Consider the following 27,950-nt stretch of genomic DNA (forward strand, 5'->3'; position numbering starts at 1 on the left):
ATGCCCCTATCCTCATGTAAGAGACACTATTTTACTGCTTGATTTTAATTCACATCTAGTCTAATTAATAAATTGCCATGTGAAAAGTCAAATGTCACTACTGCCATAGAAGGCAATATGAGAAGAATCAGGGACAAGTTGTTACTGATGATTAAGATTTTGTTCGCTATGGAAGGGAGGAGTGGGTTCTCAGCAGGCTTCCTAGGAGCCAAGACAGGGGCCATGGTCATCGATTGAAACGAGGTTTCTTCTTTTCTAGGCTTTATCTTCCAAGAAGCGAATTGGATAATCCCCATAAACAAAAAACATGGAAAATTTACCGTCCACAGTTTGCAGTCGAGGTATATTTTGATGAAGTAGTAGCTGGTACCTGATCAAGTACAGTTCCCTTTCTAGGACAGAATCATGTTCTCCACCCCACCGCCACATATTTATATCTTCTAAACCTACTTCCTTCCTGGTATACTTACATTTACATTTATGTACATATGTTTTTGAGAAACCTTAAATATATACAAAGTAAAATGTCAGTGGTGCATTTTATTTTTTGAAGGAGTTCTGTCAGGTTGAGATAACTACTGTTCTGTGTCCAAATTTAAGAGCTTTGAAATAACAGACTTTCATATCAAAATAGCATTTAAAAATTGTGACTCCTCACAATATTGAGTGAGGTTTATTACATATTTTTAGATAAGAATTCCCTGCTTTACATTTGTAATTTCAGCTAAGAAAAGTTGTTTCTATTTTCTTCCTCTACTTGTTTGTTAATAGCTTATAAACCATCAGATTGCCATCAAAACTTGTTTTAAATCCCTAGAACTGTTCCCATAAGCAGTCCCACCAGTGCTTAGGCTACATGCTTCCTTTAATTATACAGTTTTTGGGGAAGGCAAGACAAGTTTGGTAAACATAAGCAGAAGTTACTGAAGATTATCTTTTTCATAACATGACAAGTGAAGTCAAAGGAAATGTTTGCCTAGAAAAATCTAGATGATTTTAAAATCCACCCCCTCCCTTACCACAACTTCACTTACATTTAGGGAACTCTGAGAAGGAAGGTCAACTTCTCATTATAAACACTTAGTCCTGGCTGCACATTCTAAGTATCTTCACTGTATCTTAATTGTCCTTATTTATGGACACGCCCTGGATGCAGGTGCTCTTTTTCCTTCTAAATAGTCCTCAAAGGGTCTTAGCTGCCAGTGCAACAGCCCACCTAAAGGCTTTTTGCTTTTCTAAGTTATTGGGCTCCCCTTGGAGGAACATGCTTTAAGTTCTTTCCATGGTCTGATTACATTACTTGCTGTAATTTGTGTCACAGAAACATGTTGTGGCTGAACAACTTGTACTGTTCCCTTGAAAATGCATGAGCCATAAGCCAGAGAGGGCAGACCAGGTGGCAGCCTTAGGTAAATAGAGGGGAAAATACTTTGTTGGCCATAAGGAAGGAAACCCCAATTTTTAAGACTCTTGCTTTTTGAAATAAGATTATATTTAGGATTTCTCTTCCCTAACCCTCCAAGATGCATTATGGAGTTGCCACATTCTTGTGCTTTTACTCATAAGAGAATTATGGGAGTTGCCCCCTTAGAACCTGATGTAAACACTTCCTTGGACACTTCAAGAATGTTATTATCAGAATGATACTGGTTTTCTCAAATGGAATTTACTACCCTGGAATAGTATTATCCGAAACTTAATAGCAAGTTTAACTATTTAAAAAAAAAAAAAATAGAACAGCATCCTGCCATGTCAGTCCCATCACACGCATAGCCAGGCAGAGAAGAATAATGCTAGTGGGCCAACTTTCACAATTGTAGTGTATATTTAAAAACACATTTGTCACTTTACTTGCAGTGAAATTATTTTACATCAGGAATACTGCTGACGAAAAAACAATGCTCAGGGGCGCCTGGGTGGTTCAGTGGTTGGGCATCTGCCTTTGGCTCAGGTCATGGTCCCAGAGTCCTGGGATAGAGCCTCACATCGGGCTCCCTGCTCAGTCTGCTTCTCCCTCTCCCTCTGCATGTGCGCTTACACTCTCTCTCAAATAAATCTTAACAAAAAGAATGCTCACTGCAATAAAACCACCACCCTGAAATATTACTATACATAACTGAAACATTCTGGACAGTTGGTTCCTAGCATGTCAAGTACTTAAAACAACTCATCATATACTCAAATATTAGGTAAATAATTTAATGACAGAACAGAATTGCTTTAGACACGATTTCAAGTTACTGTTTTTGTCTGGAGTACAGAGCCAAAACATACAAATCGTATCCAAATACCAAACCATGAATTAAGCAAACAATAAAAAAACAGTAATTCCCTTGATTCAGATTTCATTCCTTACTATTCCTTTTACTTGCCTCAGATTGTTGCTATTACAGATATTTAGTTAAAACTTTAAAGGATAGCATATGAGAAGGTCCCCTGCCAACGGGCCTTACTCAGATGGGCTCACAGGCACCAGGCAGAGGCTCACAGATTCTGAAGTAATTCACTTCCTGCTGGAAGCCAGCTCCATTTTCTCTTTTGCTTCAGTCCAGGCCTGTCCAGATGAAGCACCACTCAGTAGCTACTATTTAAGAATGGAAAGAAAAGGTAGAAAAATGGTTTTCTTTCAAGGAAAAAGCAGAGGGCAGACCAGCCACTGCTCCGGACCATCAGCAGCTCACTTCCCGGACCGTCCTGCTTTTGGCACATGGCTAGAGTTAGCACAGGGGCTCCGCAGAGAACAAAAAGCTGAAGGGAACCAGAGATTTCACTCAAGGCTTAACACTGTGCCAACAATGACAGACACACGGGACAGACATTAGCAGGGTCAGCCTGCTTGCTTTCAGCCTTATAGGCTACTTAAGAACACTTGTTACTGAGGAAGCCCTTGCTGGTCTTCGAGCAGCATGGAATGAGGAGGCTTACCTAAGTGGTGACAGGAAGGATCCTCTTACACCAGGTGACCTGGGATCTTGTGGTTGCTGTTAGTGCATACATATGCCATAGCTTAATAAAATCACTGCTTATTTCATTACTTTATGAAGTCACCCCCTGTATGCAATCATCATGAAAATCCACGGACTGCCAGTACCAAATGTAAAAGGCTCCAGCACTATAGGAAACACGGCAAGCCGTTATGGATCACAAGATAAACTTAAGGGTCAGCCCCAACATCACTCACTGTGGAGGACAAGCACTATGCTCTGTCCAGTTCCATCAGAGGAGGACTTTGCCCACAAGTGCTGTCATTCAGGCACCAGACAGGGAACAAGGGCTTCTCAGCTTTGGCACTCTGCTCCCTGGAAGGGTATCTGATTGTGGAGGCAGTGAGTAGTCCAGAGTGGATCAACAGCCCGGAGACGGTCCAAAGAAATACTCTGGAATCCTACTCAGACCAGGACCCAGAGCCAGAAACTAAGGGCTACCACCAGGCAGAGGTCTTCACAAAGCATAGTAGTATCATCCCTTCCCCTCCAGCCTTCCCCTCAACCTAAAGCAGCCCAGCAGAGGGGAAGTTCTTTGGGAGAAAAGGGAAGCTGCCACAGGTAAAGGTCGTGCTGCTCTAGCCACACCTGACATGCAACAGGTGTAGAACATGATCCCATCTAGAAAATGAATGGCACTATTTTAACAGTAGGACATCTTGGGAAAATCCAAGGTGCTTACTCTCAACTTAAATCATAACATGGAAGCCATACCGGTACACAGGTGTGTTCTCCTCTACAAAATCTACATGGATATTTTAGTTTTCAAGCACCACAGAAAAACTAAAAAACTTTAGCCACTTAGTGCAGTACATGTACTAAGCACATTTTAGGAGACCCTACATCTAGAATGAGTTAAGTAATCATTTACAGTCATCTCCATGAAACATGATTACTTCTGAGTTTACTAGTGAGATCTGAGATTAAACATGGAACCAAATTGTGCTTTACTAACAACATGTAACCATCCAAACTGCATGGAAACATACAGGTTTATGCCAAAGCCCTGACAGAACTATATTTAGCCTTTCAGATTATCATTAGGGCCAGCAGCTCACTCTCAATGTCCCACCAAGGACAAGTGCAGCAACTTTTCTATTTCAATACAATTACAGACAGAAATTATAGAATATAAAATAGAGCCCCTTACATAAAGTTTAAGATTTAGGGTAGAATAAGGGAAGACCAAAAAAAAAAAAAAAAAAATCAAAATTCATATGAAATCAAACTAATTCCACATTGGTCTTGTACTCCATGAAACCCTGAGATGAACTGTAGTCCTCAAATGCCTATGCTTGGAATTCAGTTCACTAGGACACTTCAGTAGGCTTCAAACTGGCTCATCATCAGCTTCCTGCTGTATTCATAGGCCAAAAACAGTGCCCCGTTGGCAGGGAACGCTCGAATCATAGTAGGCTTCAGTCCAGAATATAAGGCTGTTATTCCTAGAAGACAAAAAAGTGATCAAAGACTGAGATGCCCTTCCTTAGACCCCGTGAAGCCGCAGAGCATGAGGCTGGACACCTACAAATCCAGACAACACACTGAACACCAACAAGTAATAGGATTTCTCTCTAGGATTCCCTGGACTAATGGGAACAGAAGAGACTAATGGAAACAAAGACAGGAGTCAAGTCTCCCAGCAAAGCTGGGTGATGCTCAGGTACTATACACTAATCCCATGCCTGGTTCACTCCCTGTAGATGTATCAAGCAGAGCAGAGGCCTCACTGGGCAGACAGAAGGAACCCCAGGGCCACATGGGGTGGCAGCTCCACAGTGTCACCTGGGAGGAAAGGACCTGGAGACATCAGGCAAAAAGCAATGGTGCTCAAGTCAGAGTCTGGTGTCTACTGCTGGTGCTGCCCAAGGTGGTTATGAAGATCCAGGTGGCTGAGGGAGGTGTAAGTACTTTGTGAGACTATGAAGTGTCATGCAACTTTGGGATATGAACTTAACTGTTTTCACACACTGTGACTGTGCTCGCTCTCAAAATCAACACATCCCGAGGTATAACATGTATAGTGGATGCTGGAAGGCCAGGTCTTTACTCACTAGTGGCAGGACACTGGCTTTATACAAACATCACATAGAAAATCTTTATCCTCTTGCCTAAGTCTCAAAATTAACAACAAATCACCTTCAGAAAGTCTTAGCTTAGGGATGTGTTGCACGTTCTTTTAAGTCCCTTAGTATTTCTGTTGGAAATCATTTTCTGATAGTACCTCTATTCTATAAAACAAGTGGTGCTGACCTCAAAGCATGTGGCCCCTCAGGCACCGTTTATATTGTAAAAAACTCCCTCTATGCTATTTAGAAGAATCCTGGCCCAGAAGTGAGGAATAACAACTTTTTTTTTTTTTTTTTTTTTTTTTTTAGGAATAACAACTTTAAATATTCTTGAGAATGGAAGTAAGCTAAAGGGGTTTGGATACGGAAACAGCACTAGAAAAAGGATAGGAGGGGCACCTGGGTGGTTCAGTGGTTGAGTGTCTGTCTTTGGCTCAGGTTGTGATCCTGGGATCGAGTCCCTCATCAGGCTCCCTGCATGGAGCCTACTTCTCCCTCTGCCTGTGTCTCTGCCTCTCTCTGTGTCTCTCTTATGAATAAATAAAATCTTAAAATAATAAATTCTAAAAAATTAAGAAAGAAAAAGGAGAAGAGACAGGGAAGAGGTACACACACGACCTCAACCTTACAAGGCTTACAGGGAAGTGACCAGTCTATGCACACCTACTCCGTTTCTGCCATGAGCAGACTCACCTTCATTTTTCACAATGCTTATAAAGGTTCCAATAAATCCTGCCTGTTTTCCAGACATGGAAAGAACCTGAATTCTGGATTTGACGCAATCCACTGGGTAAACAGCAAGCCAGAGGCAGACTCCACCAACTCCACCACTTAACATCAAAGGGACAGGGCCTAGAGGAGGAAATTAGCAAACAGCACTTTGTCTCAAGAACAGCATTTCCAGAGGTTAATGTAGTAGTGGCTACAGGGTACAAATAAAAATGCCGATGCTTGGGATGCCTCAGTGGCTGAGTCGGTTGAGTGTCTGCCTTCGGATCAGGTCAGGATCTCAGGTCATAATCCTGGGGTCCTGGAATGGAGCCCCGCGTCAGCCCCCTGATTAGTGGGGAGTCTGCTTGTCCTTCTTCCTCTGCCCTAGCCCCTCTTCCATGCTTTTCTCTCAAATAAAAGCTTTTTAAAAAAATGCTAATGCTGCAAAGCACAATTCTCTGAGGAAGCAACCAAAGCTCTGAGAACACAAGGACCCATGTGGCACTGTGGTGGCACTGTCTGCCCCTCATCATGGTGGTCACTGTGGTGCTATGGGGCCCTCTTGGCCTGTCCTCCAGAGGGCTGGCTCACACAGAACCAGCAGGCCCCCAGCAACATGGCAACACTCTACCATGGGGAATAACAACAGTGGCCACTGAAACATAGACCATGTTTTTTCCAAACTTCTCACTTGGCAGTATTTCAATATTTCAATGCCCCACAGCCCTGACTCTTCCTTTATCATGAAAACCAGAGTTGTCTTATTAATCACAATTGTTCAGCCTGGAAGCTTGCCTAATCCGAGAACAAGTCCAAAACACTGAAGGGAGGGGTTTGAGGGGAAAAAAAGTAATCATTCACACAAGCTAAACGTGGACATGGTTGTGTCAAGCAGCAAAACAGGATAAAAAAACAAATTTTTCCCCGTGCTCTGGAAACTCTCAAGATTTATCACCAAGTTTTAAGCTTATTGCAAAATGCTTCACAGGTGACTTACCCATTACTAGAGATTTCCCACAGGGAAAGTCATCTCTGTATTCTCCCCCAAAACATTATTCCAGTAAAGATGTTTGGAATACACAGCTTCAGCCCTGCCCTGAGGACATTAGCATACCCAGAGGAAGGCACCAAGGTCCTTCCCAGGCTCCAGGAACCCCAGCGAAGGGCAGGGCAGACCCCCACAGCCTCCACAATGAGCACGCCTCTGCAGGGCTGAGCCCAGCCCAGCCAGCTGCGTCCCTGTGGCGCGCTTACCTAGTTCATCCTTGGATTTCCCTGATGCAAAAAACGACCTGCTCAGCTCGTAGCCTCCAAAGAAGAAGAAATAGCCGGGCACTTCTCGGAGTAGAGTGCTGGAGAGGCCATGGTAGAAGCCCAAGGGGCCGTCCTTCCTGAGGACAGTCTTCACCACAGACCAGACGGTGCTGCAAGGTGACAGGGAGCGAGCTTAGGGCAGGTGGGGGGAGGGGCATTTCCTGCCAGTGGTGGGCCTGGCTCAGCCCTGGGCAGGGCTGATTCTAGAAACCCAGGGACCGGAATCCTGAGAATATAAGGCTTCTGCAGGGAGGAAACCTCAGAGGAGCACACGTACATTTATTTTAGGACAGCTGTTCTCACCTGAACTATCTGATGGCAAGGACATTTCATTAAAGTGCACATTCATACAGAGCTGGGTGTGCCCATTGCACCTGTGGCCAAGATTTCAAGAGACCGCGCCAGAACCCCATCTCAAATGGAACCACATTCACATTTCCCCAGTGTGCTGGGGATCAAGACTACTCAGCAGAGGAGGACCTAAGAGCACACCTAGAAAAGGAGTTCCCTGGATTTTTAGAAAATCAGACCTCCTCGGGCCATAGACAAAACAATGAAGGACCTGGACTGGTGCCAACAGGACCAAGGGGACTCCCAGAGCTGCTTTTCACTAACTGCTAGGCTCACCACTGCATGCGATGCTTATTTTGTAGTACAAATGAAGCAAAAGGAAAAGTAGGAAGCACTAAGCAACACTCCTGCTGGATGACAGTTCTCCAGAAGGGGGTCTTCAGAAACCTGTCCCCCAGCTTCTCCCTGTATAAGGATTCCATGAGCAGACCCTCAGAAAATATACAAATTGGACACCTGAGTGGCTCAGTGGTTGAGCATCTGCCTTCGGCTCAGGTCATGATACCGGGTCCTGGGATAGAGTCCCACATCAAGTCCCAACCTGCTTCTACCTCTGCCTGTGTCTCTGCTCCTCTGTGTCCCTCATGAATATAAATATTTTAAAAATAAAGAAAATATACAAATAAAATCCAACCCCCATTTGACAAGCAGAGAAAAGTCAGTGAAAGCCAGACAAGCTCTTGATTTTGTTGGTTGCATTCTCTTGCCCTCAATAAACAAATTCCATTTGAATTTGTTTCAAATTTGTTTCAAAAAGTTCCTCATTTGAAAAAAAGTGCATTCCTACATTCTAGATGTCATTATCAAAGATGTCAAGTAGCCAATACCCACTTTTTTCCAACAATGAATAAGTGAAATGACAATAAGGAGCTGTCCAAATTCAGCAAGAATAAAATGGCATAATGTTTGCCCAGTTCCCAATTCCCCTCAATGACTACCCTCCTCAACCTTTCCTTCTACCTGGTGTTTACTGAAGGAATGTGTTCAGGTTCTTAGGGCTTGTTTGGTCTTGCACTAGTGCACAGAATGAGCAAGGAGTAGATGCTACTGGAAGGTAAGACAAAGGAAATTCTTAGAAATTCTGTAGGGCAAGAAGCACCGAGAATTTAGTTCTGAGAGAGTAGATATGCAAGAATTTTTATTTCAAGCTGATCAGAGCCCTGTAGCAGTTGGAATGCATGACATTTTCCGCTTAGACCCCTCTTCCTGATGGTGTGCACCATGGCAGGCTTTATCTGTCAGAAAAACAGCACCAGAAACCACATCCTTGGTGTTTAGAGAACACTTTGTCCTCACTTGGCTCTCAGCAGGTGACCTTACTTGGACCAAGGAATAACTGAGCCCCCAGTAATAAAAGTCACTTCAGAAGGCTTCGTCAGGCATCACTCATTATCCAGGTCCTTCCTGCAACTCGGCTCCCATTCGATAATGGAAATGTGACACAGTATCCAACTCAACATGATCAGCCTGCTTTCTGACGCAAGTCTTAATCCCAAGCTACCATATACCTGTGTGGGCACTGCCACACCTAAAATATAGTCAACCAATACTTTTGTGAAAGGTGTCCATTTGCTTGTTTTTAGAGACAACAATTTCTTTAAAATACCTCATGGTACAAACTGAGGATTGCTGGAGGGGAAGTGAATGGGGGATGGGGTAATTGGATGATGGACATGAAGGAAGGCACTTGCTGTAATGAGCACTGGGTGTTATATGCAACTGAAGAATCAGTAAATTCTATCCCTGGAACTAATAATACATTATATGTTAACTAAATTGAATTTAAATAAATTTTTAAAGATACTTTAAAATATTTCTAAGGGACAGGAGAGCAACTTTCTAGGTGCTGTTAATATTCTACCTCTTAGAGGCACCTGGGTGGCTCAGTGACTGAGCATCTGCCTTGGGCTCTGGTTGTAATCCTGGAGTCGTGGAATCAAGTCCTGCATCAGGTTCCCTGCAGGGAGCATGTTTCTCCCTCTGCCTGTGTGTCTGCCTCTCTATATCTCGCTCATGAATATATTTTTAAAAATCTTTTTTTTTTTTCTATTTTAAAGATATATTTTCCCAACTTTATTTGGAAAATTTTTTGAACCTACGAAAAAAGTTGCAAATATAGTGAAAGACAAACATGACAAACACCCTCATACCTCTTATCTATGTATTTAGTACCTGTTGAATTTTACATGTTTTTTCTTTTAAAAATTTTTTAATTCATGGGTTTTTTACATTTTTTTTTTAATTCAAATTCAATTTGCCAACATATAGTAGAACACCCAGTGAAACACCGGGACATCTGCACCCCGATGTTCATAGCAGCAATGTTCACAATAGCCAAAATAAATAAAAATCTAAAAAAAATTCTACCTCTTAATCTGGACACTGGTTACAAACGTGTTTATGACTATCAGAACCCCACACTTATGATTTCTGTGGGTACCTTGTATATTTTTTTAAGATTTTATTTATTTATTCATGAGAGACAGAGAGAGAGAGAGAGGCAGAGACACAGGCAGAGGGAGAGGCAGGCTCCATTGCAGGGAGCCCGATGTGGGACTCAATCCCAGGACTCTGGGATCACACCCTGAGAAAGGCAGACGGTCAACCACTGAGCCACCCAGGTGCCCTGTCTACATTGTATTTCTATAAAAAGTTTTAGAGACTTATGCTTTTGGACCTCCTAACTATGAATACATTCAAACTGGTTGTAGGGAATCTCAGGGGTACAGGAAACCGAGCTCTATTAGAAACCCCATCCTTACCGGAAGGACACTAATTCTGTAAATGGTCAGTTTATCTGGTTTTTCCCATCAGACTTATAGACTTTGAGTTAACCACAGTGACAAAGGCTTTAGTCAGCCAGATGTTAAGATAAAATAAGTATTGAGATTAATAAAAACAATAAATTGTTTTACCATCCAAACAAATCATCCTATATACAACTGACTCATGTAACATCTGTTTCCAAGACTGAGGGGGACAGTGTTTTGATGGTTACAGGATAGCTCACAAGGGCTCTGAGTGTCCTCATAACCCCAGGCCCTCTGCTGATACATGTGAAGGATCAGGGTAGGAAGGTAAGGAAGTTATCCCAGGATCTGGGGTGATCGGCCCATGTGAAACTGGAAACAGGCATCAAATACTCATCTTGGAACCCAAATTGGTACTTATGAAGGCTCACCTCCCAGCCTCTCCATTTCCCAGGTAGTAAATATCTGCCTACAATGTTCTATTGTGGGAGCGGGGGTGGGTCCAACCCTCATAAGGTTCATTTAGAAAGCTATCCTCTGACTGGTAAGGGAAGGAGTTCTAAACACACAGTATTTTGGAGTAGACCAATCTCTTTCTCTGCCACTTAGTTTTAGTACAACATAGAATTTATAAATATGTGCTGTATCAAGGAAACAGAGACCCAAAGTCTGTGCCCAAGCAGTGCTTACTTCTGGCTGTTGGCTATCTTTCCCGACGATGCCATCTCATGCATGGTCTGCAGCCGGCACTTCACAAGCTCAGTGGGGCAGAGTACCAGAGCAGCAAAGGCAGAGGCAAAGGAACCAGCAGCTGCATTCTGCAGATCACTGGAAGGAAACAAGCACAGGAGTCAGGTTACTCATTCATTCAGCTCTCACCATGCAAAGCACTCAGCTGGGTGAGGGAGAGCAAGGATCAAAGGAGATGAACACTTCCTGAGTTCCAAGAACTTGCACACGCTGTTTCATCTAAGGATCCCACAGCCCTATGAGGCGGACACCGACACCCCAATTTTCATGTGGAAAACCAATGCATAGAATACATGATGCACAGAGCACCTGGGTGGCTCAGTGGGTTAAGTGCCTGCCTTCAGCTCAAGTCATGATCCCAGGGTCCTAGTATCAAGCTCTGCATCAGGCTCTCAGCAGAGCACCTGCTTCTGCTGCTCCCTCTCAGTTCCCTCTGCTTGCTGCACTCCCTGCTTGTACCCTTGTCAAATAAATAAAATCTTAAAAAAAAAAAAAAAAGAAAAAGAAAAGGGACGCCTGATTGGGCTCTGTGAGTGGTTTAGCATCTGCCTTCGGCCCAGGGCATAATCCTAGAGATTTTTTTTAAATCTTAAGAGAGATAAAAGACTCCACCCCAAGATTGCTAGAACTCATACAGCAATTTGGCAGTGTGGCAGGATAAAAAAAATCAATGCCCAGAAGTCAGTGGCATTTCTATACACTAACAATGAGACTGAAGAAAGAGAAATTAAGGAGTCAATCCCATTTACAATTGCACCCAAAAGCACAAGATACTTAGGAATAAACCTAACCAAAGAGGTAAAGGATCTATACCCTAAAAACTGCAGAACACTTCTGAAAGAAATTGAGGAAGACACACAGAGATGGAGAAGTATTCCATGCTCATGGATTGGCAGAATTAATATTGTGAAAATGTCAATGTTACCCAGGGCAATGTACACGTTTAATGCAATCCCTATCAAAATACCATGGACTTTCTTCAGAGAGTTAGAACAAATTATTTTAAGATTTGTGTGGAATCAGAAAAGACCCCCAATAGCCAGGGGAATTTTAAAAAAAGAAAACCATATCTGGGGGCCTCACAATGCCAGATTTCAGGTTGTACTACAAAGCTGTGGTCATCAAGACAGTGTGGTACTGGCACAAAAACAGACACATAGATCAATGGAACAGAATAGAGAACCCAGAAGTGGACCCTGAACTTTATGGTCAACTCATATTCGATAAAGGAGGAAAGACTATCCACTGGAAGACAGTCTCTTCAATAAATGGTGCTGGGAAAATTGGACATCCACATGCAGAAGAATGAAACTAGACCACTCTCTTGCACCAGACACAAAGATCAACTCAAAATGGATGAAAGATCTAAATGTGAGACAAGATTCCATCAAAATCCTAGAGGAGAACACAGGCAACACCCTTTTTGAACTCGGCCACAGTAACTTCTTGCAAGATACATCCACGAAGGCAAAAGAAACAAAAGCAAAAATGAACTATTGGGACTTCATCCAGATAAGAAGCTTTTGCACAGCAAAGGATACAGTCAACAAAACTCAAAGACAACCTACAGAATGGGAGAAGATATTTGCAAATGACCTATCAGATAAAGGGCTAGTTTCCAAGATCTATAAAGAACTTCTTAAACTCAACAGCAAAGAAACAAACAATCCAATCATGAAATGGGCAAAGGACATGAAGAGAAATCTCACAGAGGAAGACATAGACATGGCCAACATGCACATGAGAAACTGCTCTGCATCACTTGCCATCAGGGAAATACAAATCAAAACCACAATGAGATCCCACCTCACACCAGTGAGAATGGGGAAAATTAACAAGGCAGGAAACCACAAATGTTGGAGAGGATGCGGAGAAAAGGGAATCCTCTTACACTGTTGGTGGGAATGTGAACTGGTGCAGCCACTCTGGAAGACTGGGTGGAGGTTCCTCAAAGAGTTAAAAATAGACCTGCCCTATGACCCAGCAATTGCACTGCTGGGGATTTACCCCAAAGATTCAGACGCAATGAAACGCCGGGACACCTGCACCCCGATGTTTCTAGCAGCAATGTCCACAATAGCCAAACTGTGGAAGGAGCCTCAGTGTCCATCGAAAGATGATGGATAAAGAAGATGTGGTTTATGTACACAATGGAATATTCCTCAGCCATTAGAAACGACAAATACCCACCATCCCACCATTTGCTTTGAGGTGGATGGAACTGGAGGGTATTATGCTGAGTGAAATGAGTCAATCGGAGAAGGACAAACATTATCTCATTCATTTGGGGAATATAAATAATAGTGAAAAGGAATAAAGGGGAAAGAAGAAAAAATGTGTGGGAAATATCAGAAAGGGAGACAGAACATCAAAGACTCCTAAGTCTGGGAAACGAACTAGGGGTGGTGGAAGGGGAGGTGGGCAGGGAGTGGGGGTGACTGGGTAGCAGGCACTGAGGTGGGCATTTGACGGGATGAGCACTGGCTGTTATTCTGAATGTTGACAAATTGAACACCAATAAAAAATAAATTATAAAAAAATAAATTTATTTTAAAAATCTTGAGATATATTTTTATATTTTTACATATATTTTATTTTTACATATATTTTATTTTATATATTTTTATTTATATTTATATTTTTATATTTTATATTTTTATTTTTATTTATATATAGTCACACCACTAAGTGGCAATGCTACGATTCAAACCCAGGTCTGACTGCAAAATCTATGCTCCTCTTATTAATCATAGGTGCTATGCACAGAATGTATCCCCCATCACTAAATCTCTATGCTGATGCCTTAACCCCACAGTGTGATGGCATTCGGAGGGGACCTCTGGGGGATAACTATGTTTAGATGAGGTCGTGAGGGTAGAACTGGCCATGATGGGATTAGCGTCCCCCTATAAGAGACCGCTGATCTCTCCACCCTTTGAAGACACAGCCAGTAGTTGTCCCTCTGTAAATCAGGAAATGGGCCCTCACCAGATACCAAACCAACCAGTACCATGGATCTTAGACTTTCTGGTCTCCAAAACTGTGAGAAACAAATGTTTAAGCCACCCAGTTGACAGTACTCTGTCATAGCAGCCAGAGCTAAGACACAGTGATATACAAAACCAAAAAAGATCTGGAGAAAAAGATCACCCATACTCCCCTCCCCCTCCAAGACACACATCAATACTTGAGCATATCTGCCACTAAGCTTTATAAAATAAGTTTTTGAGGCCATCCCTGCATGCCCAAAATCCAACCCGAAGCAACCAGATGTGTAATGTGACTGTTGTAGATGAAAGTCCAGGATAAATTTTTTTTTCAGGATAAATTTTTAACCAAAAAGCCGCTCATTGCAAAAAGATTTCCCAGTTCCACTGATGACCTCCTGACCTCAGCAACAGAGGGCACTAAGAGGGTGCAACAGTGGTGGGGGGGTGGGGCTGGGGGAGGCCAGTTCCCATCAGCAAGTTCAGTTCCTGCAGGTAAAATGGCTAAATCAGGAATCTAAATGGAGGAACTAATGCATATAAATACAACCCAAAGTATTCATTTCGCCTCAAGAGGGTTTGGTACTACAGCCACTATCACCAGCAGGGCTGTGAAAATGAGGTCCAATCAGAGTTCAATATGAGGAAAAGTCTGAAAAATCAAATGTGAACTCAGGGAATTCTTCCCCAAGTGTTCATGAGGGTCAGAAAACAAGATCCCTTCCAATTCAGGACCGTGTTCTATCACAGGAACATGGCTGGCAGGGCTTGGGGTTGGACAGGAAGGAGCAAGCTGCTCAGAGCAGGACCACTGGCTCCCGACTCTAACTTGTTCACTGCCAGCAGCCCACTATCACCAACCACCAGGATGACACCTAAGCTGATTGCCCTGGTAGAGAGGGCACCTCACAATTTTTCCCCAAACCATGACCAAAAGCCTAGTAGACCTAACATTCAACTGTCCTAGAGTTAAACAGTTATAGTAAACTGATATCAGACATTAGTATAAAGTTGACGGTTGCCTCCAATCTTAGCCCCAGTCTTCTATTCCCTTCCCTGAGATGAAGGGTGAGTGCCTGGGACTAGCTGGCCTGCTACACACCCCAGTCCCAAAAGAGTTGGCTAGGAACAAGGCTCTCTCTTCCAGGAGAAGACCTCTGCTTATAGTATGGACTTGCTATTCATTTTAGAGAATTAGGTATCAGACCAGACACACGACTGTACTTGCCCTCAGCTTCTGCATACAGAAACTGTCCAACAGTTCACACTGTTCCTTCCCTTCCTGCTTCACTCCTACTTAGCTGCTTGTCAAAACCAAAGATTAAAGTGGTTTCTGTGGTCTCTCAGCCAGCCTGCGGATCCACACTTTGTCTCCCTCAGGGACTCTCCATCAACTCGCTGACCGGCAACAGTCAATGAGGGTCATTAGCCAGAGGTGCCGAGTCTGTTGGAACAGAGGTGGCATCAGTAAATGTGGACATCTACTCAACCTCAGATGCTGTAACGAGTCAGCCACCTGAATGAATACCAACCAAGTTGTTCTAGTGCAGCAACAAGGCCAAATCAGATCTGCAGTGGACTTTGGCTCTCTAATAAATATGCTTGTCTACCAGGGCACTAAATGAGGGGCAAGGGGCCCCAGGCTGCACCTGCAGTAGAGGCGTTCAGACCCAGAACTGAAACTGCAGCAGGTGTAGAAGCACCTTTGGTAAGGACCAACTAACTGTCACCCATTCAACAAACATGTACCCAAACACTCCTGAGGTCAAAGGAACACACTACCAGGGGGTGGCATTCAACCAAGGACAGATAAATATTTACGGGGTTATTGCTGAAATTCACAGCAGGATCATCCAAGCAGTGCTTTCCTTTTACTGACTCTACTTACTACTCTTTCTTCTACATCTGCCCCCTCCCACATAGTCCAGAGCCCCAACTCTGATCTTACGGAAAGAGTACTGGGCAGAGACTCAGAAGACTGGCTTTGGGTCTTGCTCTTGGTTGTGAATTCAGACAACAGTATCCTAAGCAAGCCAGTTTTCTGCACTTCAGAGTCCCCAACTATAAGACCGGTGATACCACAGGCTTGGCTGCTCACACAGGACCATGATGAGGACTAACTAACACAGGAAGGCCATGGGTGTCACAGCTCTGTAAGCTCTAAGATAGCATTGCCCCACCAGGTAATAAGCAAACACTGCCCTGCAGGATGAAGACGCCGCCATCCCCCATGCCACAAGGATCAAAGAAGAGGGTACCAGGTTAGGCCAAGTCAAACAGGGTGGCTTCTTGGCTGCAGGACTTCCTCCAGGACCTCACATGGCTGCTTGCTGTGCCCATCTTCTCTTCAAGGCATCCTCCTCTAGGAATTCTGCAAGGGACCTAAACCTCTCATCTCCTCCCAGAGAAGGTCTCCCCCTTGACTGGGAACAGTGGCAATCGCTACGGTCTTCTTTCCATCCATCTCTATCATTAGATCCCACACTCTCCTGGTTGGCCTCCTGCTCCTTTCTTTATTTCCTCCTCTTCTTTGTGACCCTTCTGTGGTGGAAGGTCCTAGAATCTGTATGCAGTCCCTCTATGAGTGCTATCTTCCTAGGTGATTTCATCCAGTCCCAAGCTTTTAGAAAACAAATTCCATCCATGAAGATACAGTTCTGCCCATAAAAGGGCATATCTTTAAGACGAGGCACCTCTAGAGAATATTTCTGTACAAAAGGGGCCTGTGCAACCTGAGTTGCAATAGGGTTTCCAATTCCTACCAGAACTAGGTCTACCAGATGGCGGTCTACCCTCTGCAACCGTGAAGCTGATAGGATTTTAAATGACTTAAAATAAATCAACATTCAAAAAGGATGGCTACACATCCCAGTGGTTCCTAAATTCTTTTTAGTCTCTGTGCAAATAAATATCCAAGGGATGACTGCACACAAGCCAAAGTCGGAGGTTTGGGCTGACTTGGCCAAACAGGTTTATCTGCATCTGCACAGATGCTTCCAACTCTTCCTAAAATTCCAAGTTTTTCTTAAGCCTATCTGGCTCAGGCAAATTCTTCCAATCCTCTGCATTTTGCTAATGAAGTGGAACCCAAACTTGCATCAGCTCATAACTTGCATCTATGGCTCCGGTCCAGCACTCATGCCCACAAGACAAGTAGTACCACCAGCAGCATCTGAAAAGCAGCTCTCTGAAGCATACTGACACGTAAGGGGGAGCTCATTCTCCATGGTACATTACAACCCTTCTGCATAATACCAGTTTTCCAAGTTTAATATGATGAGAACATAAGACTTCATGACAAGAAAGTGGCTATTTAAAAAAAGGAAACACTCTTCCGAGAAGATAACATAAAACTCTTGACTACGTAACAGTGTTGTCTTTTTAAACAAACCGAAAACTCACCTCAGCTTGGCCTGCTTTTCCAATCCAACCACTTTCCGCACCACCTGTTGGCAGAAGCCGTAGCACATGAAGAGGACAGAGTTCTCGGCGATATTGGCAATCAACGCTGGGCTGGTCCCCTTGTAGAAGCCCCGGAAGCCCACCTGTGAGTATGTCTTCAGGCAGCAGTCGGTGAGGCCCCTGTACAGGTCGGGGAATGTCTGCATCTTCACTTTCAGTGTGTCAAAGGGCTGCCCAGTCAGTACACATGCTGTGCCCCCTAAAACCAGGACAGAATTCTTCTCCAGCACAAGTCGATGTGTGTTAGAATGTAGATTCAACTACCCGAGGAAAAGAAAGATAATCAGCCCCCCCAGGGCTTGCTTCTGTTTCAGTTCATTTCTACCTCTGTCCCCCCAAAGCTTCTAGCCCAGTCCAGTGAACAAAGCGTCCCTAGTATGCCTGGAGCACCGAGCTCCAGTCCTGAAGGGGCCTGCACTCAGCAAGAGAGACAGACGTGGTTTGACAGTCAAAGCCACAGGATACAAAAGTATGGTGTGTGTTCTGGGGTGTTAGCATTTTCACCATTAAGTATGATGTTATCTGTGGGTTTTTCATATATGGCCTTTGTGATATTGAGGTATGTTCCTCTAAACTTTCCTGAGAAATTGTTTTTCATTAACAGATGTTGTATTTTGTCAAATGCATCTCTGCATTTATTGAGATCATATATATGGTTTTTATCCTTGTTAATATGGTGTATCCCATTGATTGATTTCAAAATATTGAAACCATCCTTGCATCCCTGAAATCCTGCTTGATCTTGCTCTAAAGGATTTTTTTTTTTTTACTGTATTGTTGAATGCCATTTACTAATATTTTTTGTTGAAGAGGATTTTTTGCATCTATGTCAGAGATAATGGCTTGCAGTTTTCTTTTTTGTAGTGTCTTCATTAGAAGATGAAGGAGCAATATTCATCTTGGCAACAACTGGACATTAGTAAGCAATGGAGTAACATCTTCAACATTCTAAGGGAAAATGATTTTGAACCTAAATTTCTATACCAAGTTAAATTAGCATGTAAGCATTAAGCATGGTGAAGCAGCTCTTCCGATATGCCCCAAATTTACCAGCCAAAAATCATTTAAGAATTACTAAAAGATACATTCCCATAAAACAAAAAAAGAAAAGGAGGAAGATACAGAATTCAAGAAAAAAAATGGATAAAACTAATAGATTCAAAGCATGGAACTGGGGAGGAGACTGGTGATGGCTTGAGCTTTCTATTTGTTGAAGAGGTAAATATTGTTGAGCCAGAGAAGACGAAGAACTTGGAGACTCCGGAAGAAGAGTCTTCAGAGTGGAAGGAAAAACAAGCCCTCAGGTAAGAAGCTTCAGAGATAGAAGAGGAGGGTGGAGAGGCCTGAGGAGGAGGGCAAGAGAGGCCTGAGGAAGAGGGGGGAGAGGCCTGAATGCTAGAGGAGGAAAGAGAAGACACTTTAGTATTATTTAACGAACAGGATCTAACCTACCAAAGTCATACTGTGGTAAATACAAAGCATGGAGTTGAGGAAATAACCAAAAATGCCTTGGAGATTATTTTAATTAAAGAGGGAGAAGATTCTGAGCCACAGGAGGAAGATAGTTCAGAGTGGGAAATGGAAATAATTTCATTGTGGGGGGAGGAGAAGACTCTGAAGCAGAACATGTAAAGACCGCCTCCCAGATTGAGAAAAGAGAGGCCTCAAAAGTGGACTTAAAGAAATTGCCTCTAGTTATGTGGTTTGGGAGTCTGAGGAGAAAAATTTGCCAAAATGTTGGATAGGAAAAAAAAAAAAAAAACAATAAAGAGGAAACAGCTATGCTCATAAATCAAGGAGTTGGGATAGTATGTTCGGCGCCTCTCCCTCAAAGTCACTAGAGCTACGTTCTGATAAACAGAAAAGGCATCTATGTACAAATTTGAGTATTCCATGAGAAATCACTACACTTTTAAGGAAAACTAAGACAGATACAAAACTCTGCAAAAGAGGAGCCAACATCTAAAGAAACAGACTTAAAATAAGAAAACTTTACCAGAAGTAATTAATAACTCAGAAAGATACAAGAGATTAGAAATAAAAATCATACAGAAGTCTTAGAAATAAAAAACTCAATAGATGCTCAGAATAGACATACTTGAAGAGACAAGAGACAATCTAGAAGATTGACTTGAGGAAATCTCTAAGGATACAATGTAAATGGCCAAACAGTTAATAAAGATCAAGAGACAGGATAGATCCAGAAGTTCCAACATCCATTTGACAGGAATTCCAGCAAAAAATAAAGGGAATGGAGCAGAGAAAATAAAATTAAGGAAATGATTGAAAAAATTTTCCAGAACTAAACAAAGATTCAAGTCTTGAGATTGTCAGTACTTACCCAGTACCTAGTAAGATTGATGAAAAGAGACTCACTCCTACAAATCTAGGAATCCCAAAGATAAAAATATAACGGCTTCCAGAAAAAGAGAGAGCCTACAGAGGAACAAGAATCAGGTTGACAGATTTATCATTAGATACTCTGGATGCTAGAAGTAAATGGGGACAGGATCATAAAAGTTCCACAGGGAGGTTTTAACCTTAGAATCCTACATCCAACCAAAGTGGCATCTGATTTTGAAGGTAAAACAAAGACATTTTTTGATACTAAAGAATTCGGTTTATTTCTTGCATACCCTTTGAAAGAATTACTGCAAGATATATTTTAGCTATCTAGGGTGACCCTAAACACATACACACTATATATATTATCTTCCACACCAAAAATCAACAAGGAAAACAGGAAAATAAAATGCCACGTATCTACCTAGATAGATAAACAGCTAACAGTGTTAGGGGACTAGGGGAAAGGAAGGTTACAGATACTGCCTAAATGTTGGTAAAGTAAAAGAGGGTGTTAAAATTAATCACGGAGGGATCCCTGGGTGGCGCAGTGGTTTAGCGCCTGCCTTTGGCCCAGGGCGCGATCCTGGAGACCCGGGATCGAATCCCACGTCAGGCTCCCGGTGCATGGAGCCTGCTTCTCCCTCTGCCTGTGTCTCTGCCTCTCTCTCTCTCTCTCTCTCTCTCTCTCTCTGTGACTATCATAAATAAATAAAAATTTAAAAAAATAAAAAAATAAAAATAAATAAAATAAAATAAAATTAATCACGGAGCTTGGGTGACTGAATTAGTTAAGCGTTTGCCTTCAGCTCAGGTCATGATCCCAGCGTCCTGGAATCCAAGCCCTGTGTCAGGCTCCCTAGTTTGTGGGGAGCCTGCTTCTCCCTCTGCCTACCAGTAGCTCTCCCTGCTTGTGCTCTGTCAAATCAATAAAATAGTTTTTAAAAAATTAATGTTAATCATCATAGCTTGTGTTGGAGTATACTTTCTAAACTATGAGGGGGAAAGAGGGGATCAGTCAATATAACCATAGACAAGAAGAGGTGGGGTGAAAGTAATAGAAAAGCACAGGTTAAAAGATGGCAGAAAAGAAAAATGCAAAACTGGAACTCTTATCAAGAAAAGGGTAATTTTATCATCTCTACTGATGTGAATCTTGCCACTTTATAGTAAACCTCTTCCTTTAAAAAAAAATATATATATATACTTTAAAGCTGTAGTAATCAAAATAGTATGGTACTGGCACCAAAACAGACACATAGATCAACAGAACAGAATAGAGAGCCCAGAAATAAACCCAAACTTACAGGGTCAATTATTCCACAACAAAGAAGGCAGGCATATATATGCAATGGGGAAAAGACAGTCTCTTCTATAAACCGTGCTGGGAAAACTGCACAGCTACATGCAAAAAAAAAGAAACTGGGCTACTTTCTTTCACCATACACAAAAATGAACTCAAAATGGATTGAAGACCTAAATGTGAGACCTGAAACCATACAACTCCTAGAAGAAAATACAGGCAGTAAGCCCTCTTGACATTGGCCTAGCAACATTTTTCTAGATATGTCTCCTAAAGTAAGGAAAACAAAAGCAAATATAAACTATTGGGACTACACTAAAATAAAAAAAGCTTTTCCACAGTAAAGGAAACCAATAAAACAAAAAGACCACCTACTGAATGGGAGAGGATATTTGCAAATAATGTTTCTGATAAACGGTTAATATTCAAAATTATATATAAAGAACTTCAACTCAACACCCAAAAAAAAAAACAAAAAAACAAAAAAACAAAACACATTCTGATGAAAAATACAGGCAGAGGACCTGAAGAGATGTTCTTCTAAAGAAGATATCCAGATGGCCAACAGAAACATAAATTTTGGTATGAGGGGATAAATGTGAATGGTCTCAAATGTCACATTCAGAAATTAACACTAGTTAAGGCACATAGCAACAGAGCAGTCAAAGCAGGCAGTGTGTTATTTTATAGTTGTCAACTACTGTATCTTAAAGGGAGACCAAGTTTCCTCATTAAGGCAATTTAACTTTAGAGCTCCACACTACTCATTTCAATATTTTCCAATTACCTATCTTCTTCAAATCCTCTCCCATCCTAGCTGCTTAGAATTTCTGGAATTTCTTTCCTGGAATTTCTCCTCTACTAGCTGCAGACAGGCATGACAGCTTCCCAGTACTTTATAGTAGATGAAGTGGACCAAAAACCTGCCAGATGGGAGAAGTTTGTTTCAAAGAAAAGGAAGGATACAGAAAAGAACATATGTATCTAACCTATATCACCACAGGCCACGATGGTCCAATGTCCCAACCTAGACGGCTGAGCATCAGGGGCTTCAGACTAATCTCCACCCCCAAGAGTGCTGTTGGCCCATTACATAGTATTAAAGACAACGACAGGACTGGTCAAGGAACCAAGCAACCAACGTCCTAGCCCTGTCTTGACATAAACTAGCTGTGCAATCACTGACAAATCCACTGTCCATCTCCAGATCTCCTTTCTACATATACAGTGCGCATTAGAGCCAACAGTCTCTAAAGGCCCTTCTAGCTCCATCATTGAGAGACTGAGACCCCTCCAAAGCAGGGCTCTGGCTTCCTGTTTGCATTCCATGCACCTCCCAGTAGAAATTCTCAGGTCACTAACAGGAGCCTCCTCTGCCAGCACCATGGAAGAGACTCTAACCTAGTTTAAAGCATGGACACCGCCCCCCCCCCCCCAAATAAATAAATAAATAAATAATAATAATAATAAAGCATGGACCCCTGCAAAGGAGCCTTCTCTCCTCCAAAGTTAGAGGATGCAGGACAATGCTATAGCAGTGAGGGGTGACCCTCTGTTACCACTGCAGGAAGAAATCCCATCTAGTCATCAGGAGAATTAAAAGCCATATGTTTTCTGGCCCAAAACAGATCAGTACTATGGGGGGAGAGGAGGGGGGAGAACATGTATACCAGCAAATACCCTACACAGTGGACTCCCAACAATAAATACTCTTGCAATTTGTATCCTTAAAATTCACCATAGGGGCACCTGGGTGGCTTAGCGTCTGCCTTCGGCTCAGGTTATGATCCCGGGGTCCTAGGAACAAGGCCCACATTGGGCTCCCCGCTCAGTGGGAAGCCTGCTCCTGCTTCTCCCTTTCCCCCTACCTTGTGCTCTGGGTCTCTCTCAAATACATAAAATCTATAAAAAATAATAAAATTCACTGTAAAGTATATATGTAGCACCCAAATACCTGTCACACAGAAATGCCTTTCTAGGGAAAAGAAAATTCTGTCACAACAGATTCTACATCTTTGGCAGACTCACTAAGGGACATTTAATTTCAAAAGTTGAGAATCTCTCATGTGGTTAAATACCCTCTTGTGGGAAAAACTGAGCCTAGAGCATTCTCTGGACTGGTAAGAGGGTGCCAGTAGTCGACAAATGGGTCCGCCATTCCCATGGTCAGTGCCTTCACAATGTGGCACACGGTTGGGGGTGGTGATGGTACACGTGGCCTAAGGGCTGCAGCTGGGTAAGAGACTGACCCAAGGCACTCGGCAGACAAGAAGCCAGCAGGGCAAAACCTAGGCAGCCCTTAGTTTTTCCTACAACTGGGCCAAGACACTCCTGTGGTCTCTAACCTGGGAGCTAGTGCCTGCACTTCTTACTAGTGTAATGCACTGTCTGTAGCCTTTCTCACTAGCCTACCTTGGTCGACCTTTGGTTCACCAGAAAATACTTTGTTCTCTGAACTGGGACTTCTTTTTTTTCCAATTAAGGGAATGACAGGATGACAGGTGGTGGCCCTCTGACTGCACTCGATCCACTGACCCAGGAGGTCCTACTGGATAAGAGGACAATGGCCACCGCCCCTGGCCTCTCCACGCCTAGGAGCTATGACCCTGATAAGAATCAGTATAAGGGGCAAGGGTAAACCAGGGTTTTCATCTGAGAAATGTAAGCATTACAGCATTCTTCTGGCTCTAAAATAATGCAGGAACCTAGAAAACCAAGTTACTATCCATACACTTCCAGTTACTGACCTCAGGCTAAGTAAAGGTAATCTTTCTAAAAAGAGGCCTATGTGTTTCAAGCATTGCCCAGGAGTGCTTACCTGTGCCCTATGAGGCTGCAGTCTGTCCTGGGGCTCAACCCCTTCCCAGCCCACCATTCCCTGGCAAATTCTAGGGCCTCTCCTTTCCTTTCAGGGCTTTAGATATCACCAAATACCAGTCTCATTTACCAAAGACATTTCTAAAGGGTGTCCTCCTTTCTTTCCTTGGCAGTAATAAGGACAGTAACTAGAACTTCCCTGGAGAGATGGCACAGTGTGATTCTTGACAACAAGGGCTCTCTAGACTGCCAGGCTTGGAATAAAACCCCATGTCACCTGCATACTCCAGCGTGGGACAATAAACAAATGAGTTCAGCTCTGAGCTGTGAGGTGTTCCAGCTGTAAACTGACAATATTCCCACATTGACTCAAGAGTTTTCCTATAAAGGAACTACTCTACCTTCTACTGTTCTTGGAACATAATATTGTATTTCCATTAAATGGATTCATTCCAAGGTGGAAAGCATGTTGCTTCTGGAGTGGCAAAGGTAGTATTTTCACCACCCTTTCGCTGGATCTCATTTGTAGCAGTACTTGAAGAAGAGAAGATGGGGTTTCCCCTGGAATTACCTGCAGCCCCTGCTGTGAGGTCAATGGCAGCTTGGATAGCAGGATTGGGCTTCATGTTCGCCCACTCCTCTGCTGGGCTCCGTGGAAGGCAACTCTCTGGAACTTATGACAGGTGTCTCATATCCCTGAAAGGAGAGGAGAGGAGAGCTCACCATCAGTGGGGCCTCTGCAGCCTCCCTTTCTCTAGAATAGCCGCCCAGTTACTGGGACCTCAACTTCTGGGAGCTCTACATTTCTCCAAAGAAAGGCAGTCAAGATGTCAGTGGAGCCTAGCAACTGGCATCCCCTTCTCCCTGCCCATTATCTCCCCATAAAAATCTCTCAAGTCATAAACCTTCCCTGAGTATCAAAGCTACAGCCACTAGTAGGGGGCATGTCAACTGTCTTTCTGAAAAACTTAACAAATGAATGCCAAATGCCAGACACCCAAGGCATATCAAACTAGTTTTTCAGAGGCCTAATTGGAACTCTGAGTCAATTAGGTCAGTTCTAAATTCACACAGCAGCCTATGTCCCCAATAGGAGGTCACAAAACAGAAGTCTGGAAAGGAACGGAGAAGAGGCTCTGCAAAGTGACACATGGTGGAGGGGTGGGGGGGGGGGTTTGAATGCCTACTCTGCCACCAGCAGGGTGGGCCCCTAAAGCTGGGAGTCTCCACATATAAAAGGTGAAGAAGTATTATCATAATACAAAGGCAATCACAAATAGCCACGTGAGACAGATGTTCTTATAACTACAGAACACAGCACCAAATGTTACTAATTATCAGAGTCCTCTCTAGAACTTCTCAACCATAAACGTGTACATTAATCACATGGGGACCTTGTTAAAATACAGATTCTGATGTGATGGGCCTCAGGTGGGACCAGAAACCCTGTCAGTCATGACAAGCTCCCAGATGAGGCTGATAATGACTGGCCACCAACCACATTTTGAGAAGCAACACTTGGTCCAGTGTGTCCTAAATTTGTTTGATAAGAATTACTGGGATGCCTATGAAATATTCAAATAAGCCACTCTCCTAGTGATCTTGATTCAGCATGTTTGAGCTAGAGCCTAAAAAGTTTGGGAGGGGATCCCTGGGTGGCTCAGCGGTTTGGTGCCTGCCTTTGGCCCAGGGTGTGATCCTGGAGACCCAGGATCAAATCCCATGTCAGGCTCCCAGCATGGAACCTGCTTCTCCCTCCTCCTGTGTCTCTGCCTCTCTTTCTAGGTCTATCATAAATAATAAATAAATCTTAAAAAAAAAAAAAGTTTGGGAAAACGAGAGTCTACTCCTCTACCTTTAGACAAAAATCAACTATTGCAGAGGAATGGACTTTATAAATATGGATTTTTTTTCATTTTTTTTAAATTTATTTATGATAGTCACATAGAGGGAGAGAGAGAGCACCCCCCGGCGTGGAGCACCCCCCGGCGTGGAGGCCCCCGGCGTGGAGCGCTGCTTGTCGGCGTTCCCCAGGCGGTCGCCGTGCGGTTGGCGGCGCTGCTGGTCTCCCGGGTCGCCGGGCCCGCGCGCGCCGCCCCCACGGGAGGGCCGGAGAAGGGACGCCGAAAGGACTCCGCTTTTCTCTTCAACGGGCTCGGGGAATGAGCTTTACCCCGACCAGGCTCGCCTACTAGCCCCAAGCCCTTTGTACTTTTCAAGCCCTCCGAAGCCTTCTTAAGCTACACAAGAATTTTGATCAGTTGCCCTCACCTTTTGAGTTTTAGTCCTCGCCGTCGTTTGGTATCCTAACGATTCTGTAAGTCGTCCCTCGTGGGATTCACGGTGTTTAAGTTTGGCTTATCTGAAGGGGTTGAATTCACACTGACGACACGGAACGATCCAGGCCTCTCTGATTAAGGAATGTTACACATCCAAAGAATTGAACGCGTGGAGAAGCCACTTCGCTTACACCCTGGGTGACTCTCCCCCACTTGCCTCCACTTTTCCTTTAAAATGCACCGTTGGGTGTTTTTGGTTGTGGTCAGGAGTTAAGTATTGATTGGTAGGCAGAGACCCAAAAGGCAAGACTAGTTGAATCCACTACTTGTATGACCTTGGAAAAGCTCATGCCCTCTGGCCTCAGCTTTCCACGTGGAAAAGGGAGTTTGGATTAGGACCCTCCTATCCTTCTCTAGGTACAGGATGGCCACAACCTTCTCAACGCGAGTTACTACTGATTTTGCCTCTCCAGTCCTGTCAATAACATAAAATCCATGTCTTGTCGGGTTCACTTAGTTGCTTTTTCAAGTCCAGGACTGTGCCTTTGTGGTTGCTGGTTTTACAATGTTTTGTAAGGAAAGCAAGATTCTTGGTGTCTGGTCATTGGCAACATGTGTCAACTGGCCAAACTTCTTAGTGGATAATTTTTTCTTTCTGCTGATGTTAAGGTTGACATTGATCCAACCAGCCCACCCCCCTTCTGAGAGGTGGCCCCAGTGGGAGCACAAAGGTCTTTAGTGTGAAGACTAAAGATTGCACTTCCTTACTCATGCATAAGTCACTCACATACTCTGAAAACCAACCAGAATTGGTTGTTGAATTATCTTAATATTCTGCTAATGAACCATCTTTCATTTTTTAAAAAAATCCCGCCGCTGCTCCACGCCGGGGGGTGCTCCACGCCGGGGCCCTCCACGCCGGGGCCCTCCACGCCGGGGGGCCCCCACCGCCGAGCGTCCAGCCTCGGGCCGCGGGGACCAGCCCGCCGGCCGCCGAGACGCTCCTGCCGCGGGGCTCGGGGCCGGCGGGCGCAGGGGCGCTCTGAGGCCGCCTCCAGCCTCCTCTGCGCGGCCTCACCGTGCACGAGCTGGCCCGGCAACCCGCGAGCGTCCCCCTTCCCTGCGCCCCCGCCCCGGAGGCCGACACTCCGGGGGGCCACGGAGGAACACCCCCCGCAGCACGTGCGCGCCGCGGACCCCGAGCCCCGGCCCCCCCGGCCCCCCCCGGCCGCCCGCCCGCCCGCCCGCGAAGCTCCCGCCGCGCCTCCTCCCCGCGGGCCCCCGGAGCACCGGCCGGGGCTGCGCTCACCGCCACGCCAGCTGGCCGCGTCCCGCTCGGGGTCAGGCGCGGGCTCTCGACGCTGCCTCCGCGGCCCGGGCGGCCGCTTAACACCCACGTCGGCCGCGGGCCGGCCCCCCGCCCCGCCCCGCCCCGCCCCGCCCCGCCCTCTCCTGCGGGGGCGCTCGGGCGGCGGGGGCGCTCGGACCGGGCCCCACGAGCCCAGGGGCGCCCCGCGGCGGGGGGCTGCGCGGGGCGGGGGCGGGGCGGGGGCGGGCGGCGGGGCGGGGGCGGGGCGGGGGCGGGCGGCGGGGCGGGGGCGGGAGCGCGGGGGGGCTGCGCGGGGCGGGGGCGGGGGCGGGGCGGGAGCGCGGGAAGCGGAAGTGGCGGGTGAGGCGGCGCGCCCGGCCCGCGCAGGCCGCAGGAGCCGGCCCCGGAGCGGCTGCGGGTCTCCGCAGGGCGGGGGAGCCCTGTCCCTCCTCCAGGCTCCGGGGGGACTCCCGAGAGGCTCGCCCCCCGCTTAGCGCTCAGGACGCGGGCGGGGGGGTCAG

The 27,950-nt window shown here is 44.7% G+C and overlaps 2 protein-coding genes across 18 annotated transcripts in view; one reads left to right on the forward strand and one right to left on the reverse strand.

Moving 5' to 3' along the window:
- LOC606856 (phosphatidylinositol 3,4,5-trisphosphate 3-phosphatase TPTE2) overlaps window positions 1-6,124 on the forward strand; it is a 160,403-nt gene extending 154,279 nt beyond the window's left edge. For 5 of the 13 annotated variants that reach the window (XM_038573135.1, XM_038573136.1, XM_038573138.1 and 2 more), the window contains 3 exons: window positions 260-341; window positions 4,688-4,887; window positions 5,801-6,122. In XM_038573135.1, the coding sequence (XP_038429063.1) occupies window positions 260-341; window positions 4,688-4,864 (259 nt within the window). In that variant the 3' untranslated portion in view covers window positions 4,865-4,887; window positions 5,801-6,122. Of the gene's footprint in view, window positions 1-259; window positions 342-4,687; window positions 4,888-5,362; window positions 5,485-5,800 lie in introns of those variants that run through there. The other 8 variants (XM_038573141.1, XM_038573142.1, XM_038573143.1 and 5 more) reach the window with 4 other exon arrangements.
- On the reverse strand, window positions 1,807-27,558 carry SLC25A15 (solute carrier family 25 member 15). 5 transcript variants are annotated; one of them, XM_038573147.1, is made up of 9 exons: window positions 27,430-27,558; window positions 26,113-26,251; window positions 24,413-24,537; window positions 17,462-17,577; window positions 17,319-17,362; window positions 10,870-11,007; window positions 7,019-7,188; window positions 5,747-5,905; window positions 1,807-4,429 (listed from the first exon to the last, which is right to left on the reverse strand). In XM_038573147.1, the coding sequence occupies exons 3-9, from the start codon at window positions 24,465-24,467 to the stop codon at window positions 4,305-4,307; spliced, it is 807 nt and encodes a 268-aa protein (XP_038429075.1). In that variant the 5' UTR covers window positions 24,468-24,537; window positions 26,113-26,251; window positions 27,430-27,558; the 3' UTR covers window positions 1,807-4,304. The 5 variants fall into 5 exon arrangements, with proteins under 5 accessions (XP_038429075.1, XP_038429072.1, XP_038429076.1 ...); XM_038573144.1 differs by having other exon boundaries at window positions 17,319-17,577; XM_038573148.1 differs by lacking the exon at window positions 5,747-5,905 and having other exon boundaries at window positions 17,319-17,577.
- Window positions 27,559-27,950: the final 392 nt, after the last annotated feature.

The sequence above is a fragment of the Canis lupus genome, chromosome 25 (assembly GCF_011100685.1).
Source record: "Canis lupus familiaris isolate Mischka breed German Shepherd chromosome 25, alternate assembly UU_Cfam_GSD_1.0, whole genome shotgun sequence".
Taxonomy (NCBI): Eukaryota; Metazoa; Chordata; class Mammalia; order Carnivora; family Canidae; genus Canis; species Canis lupus.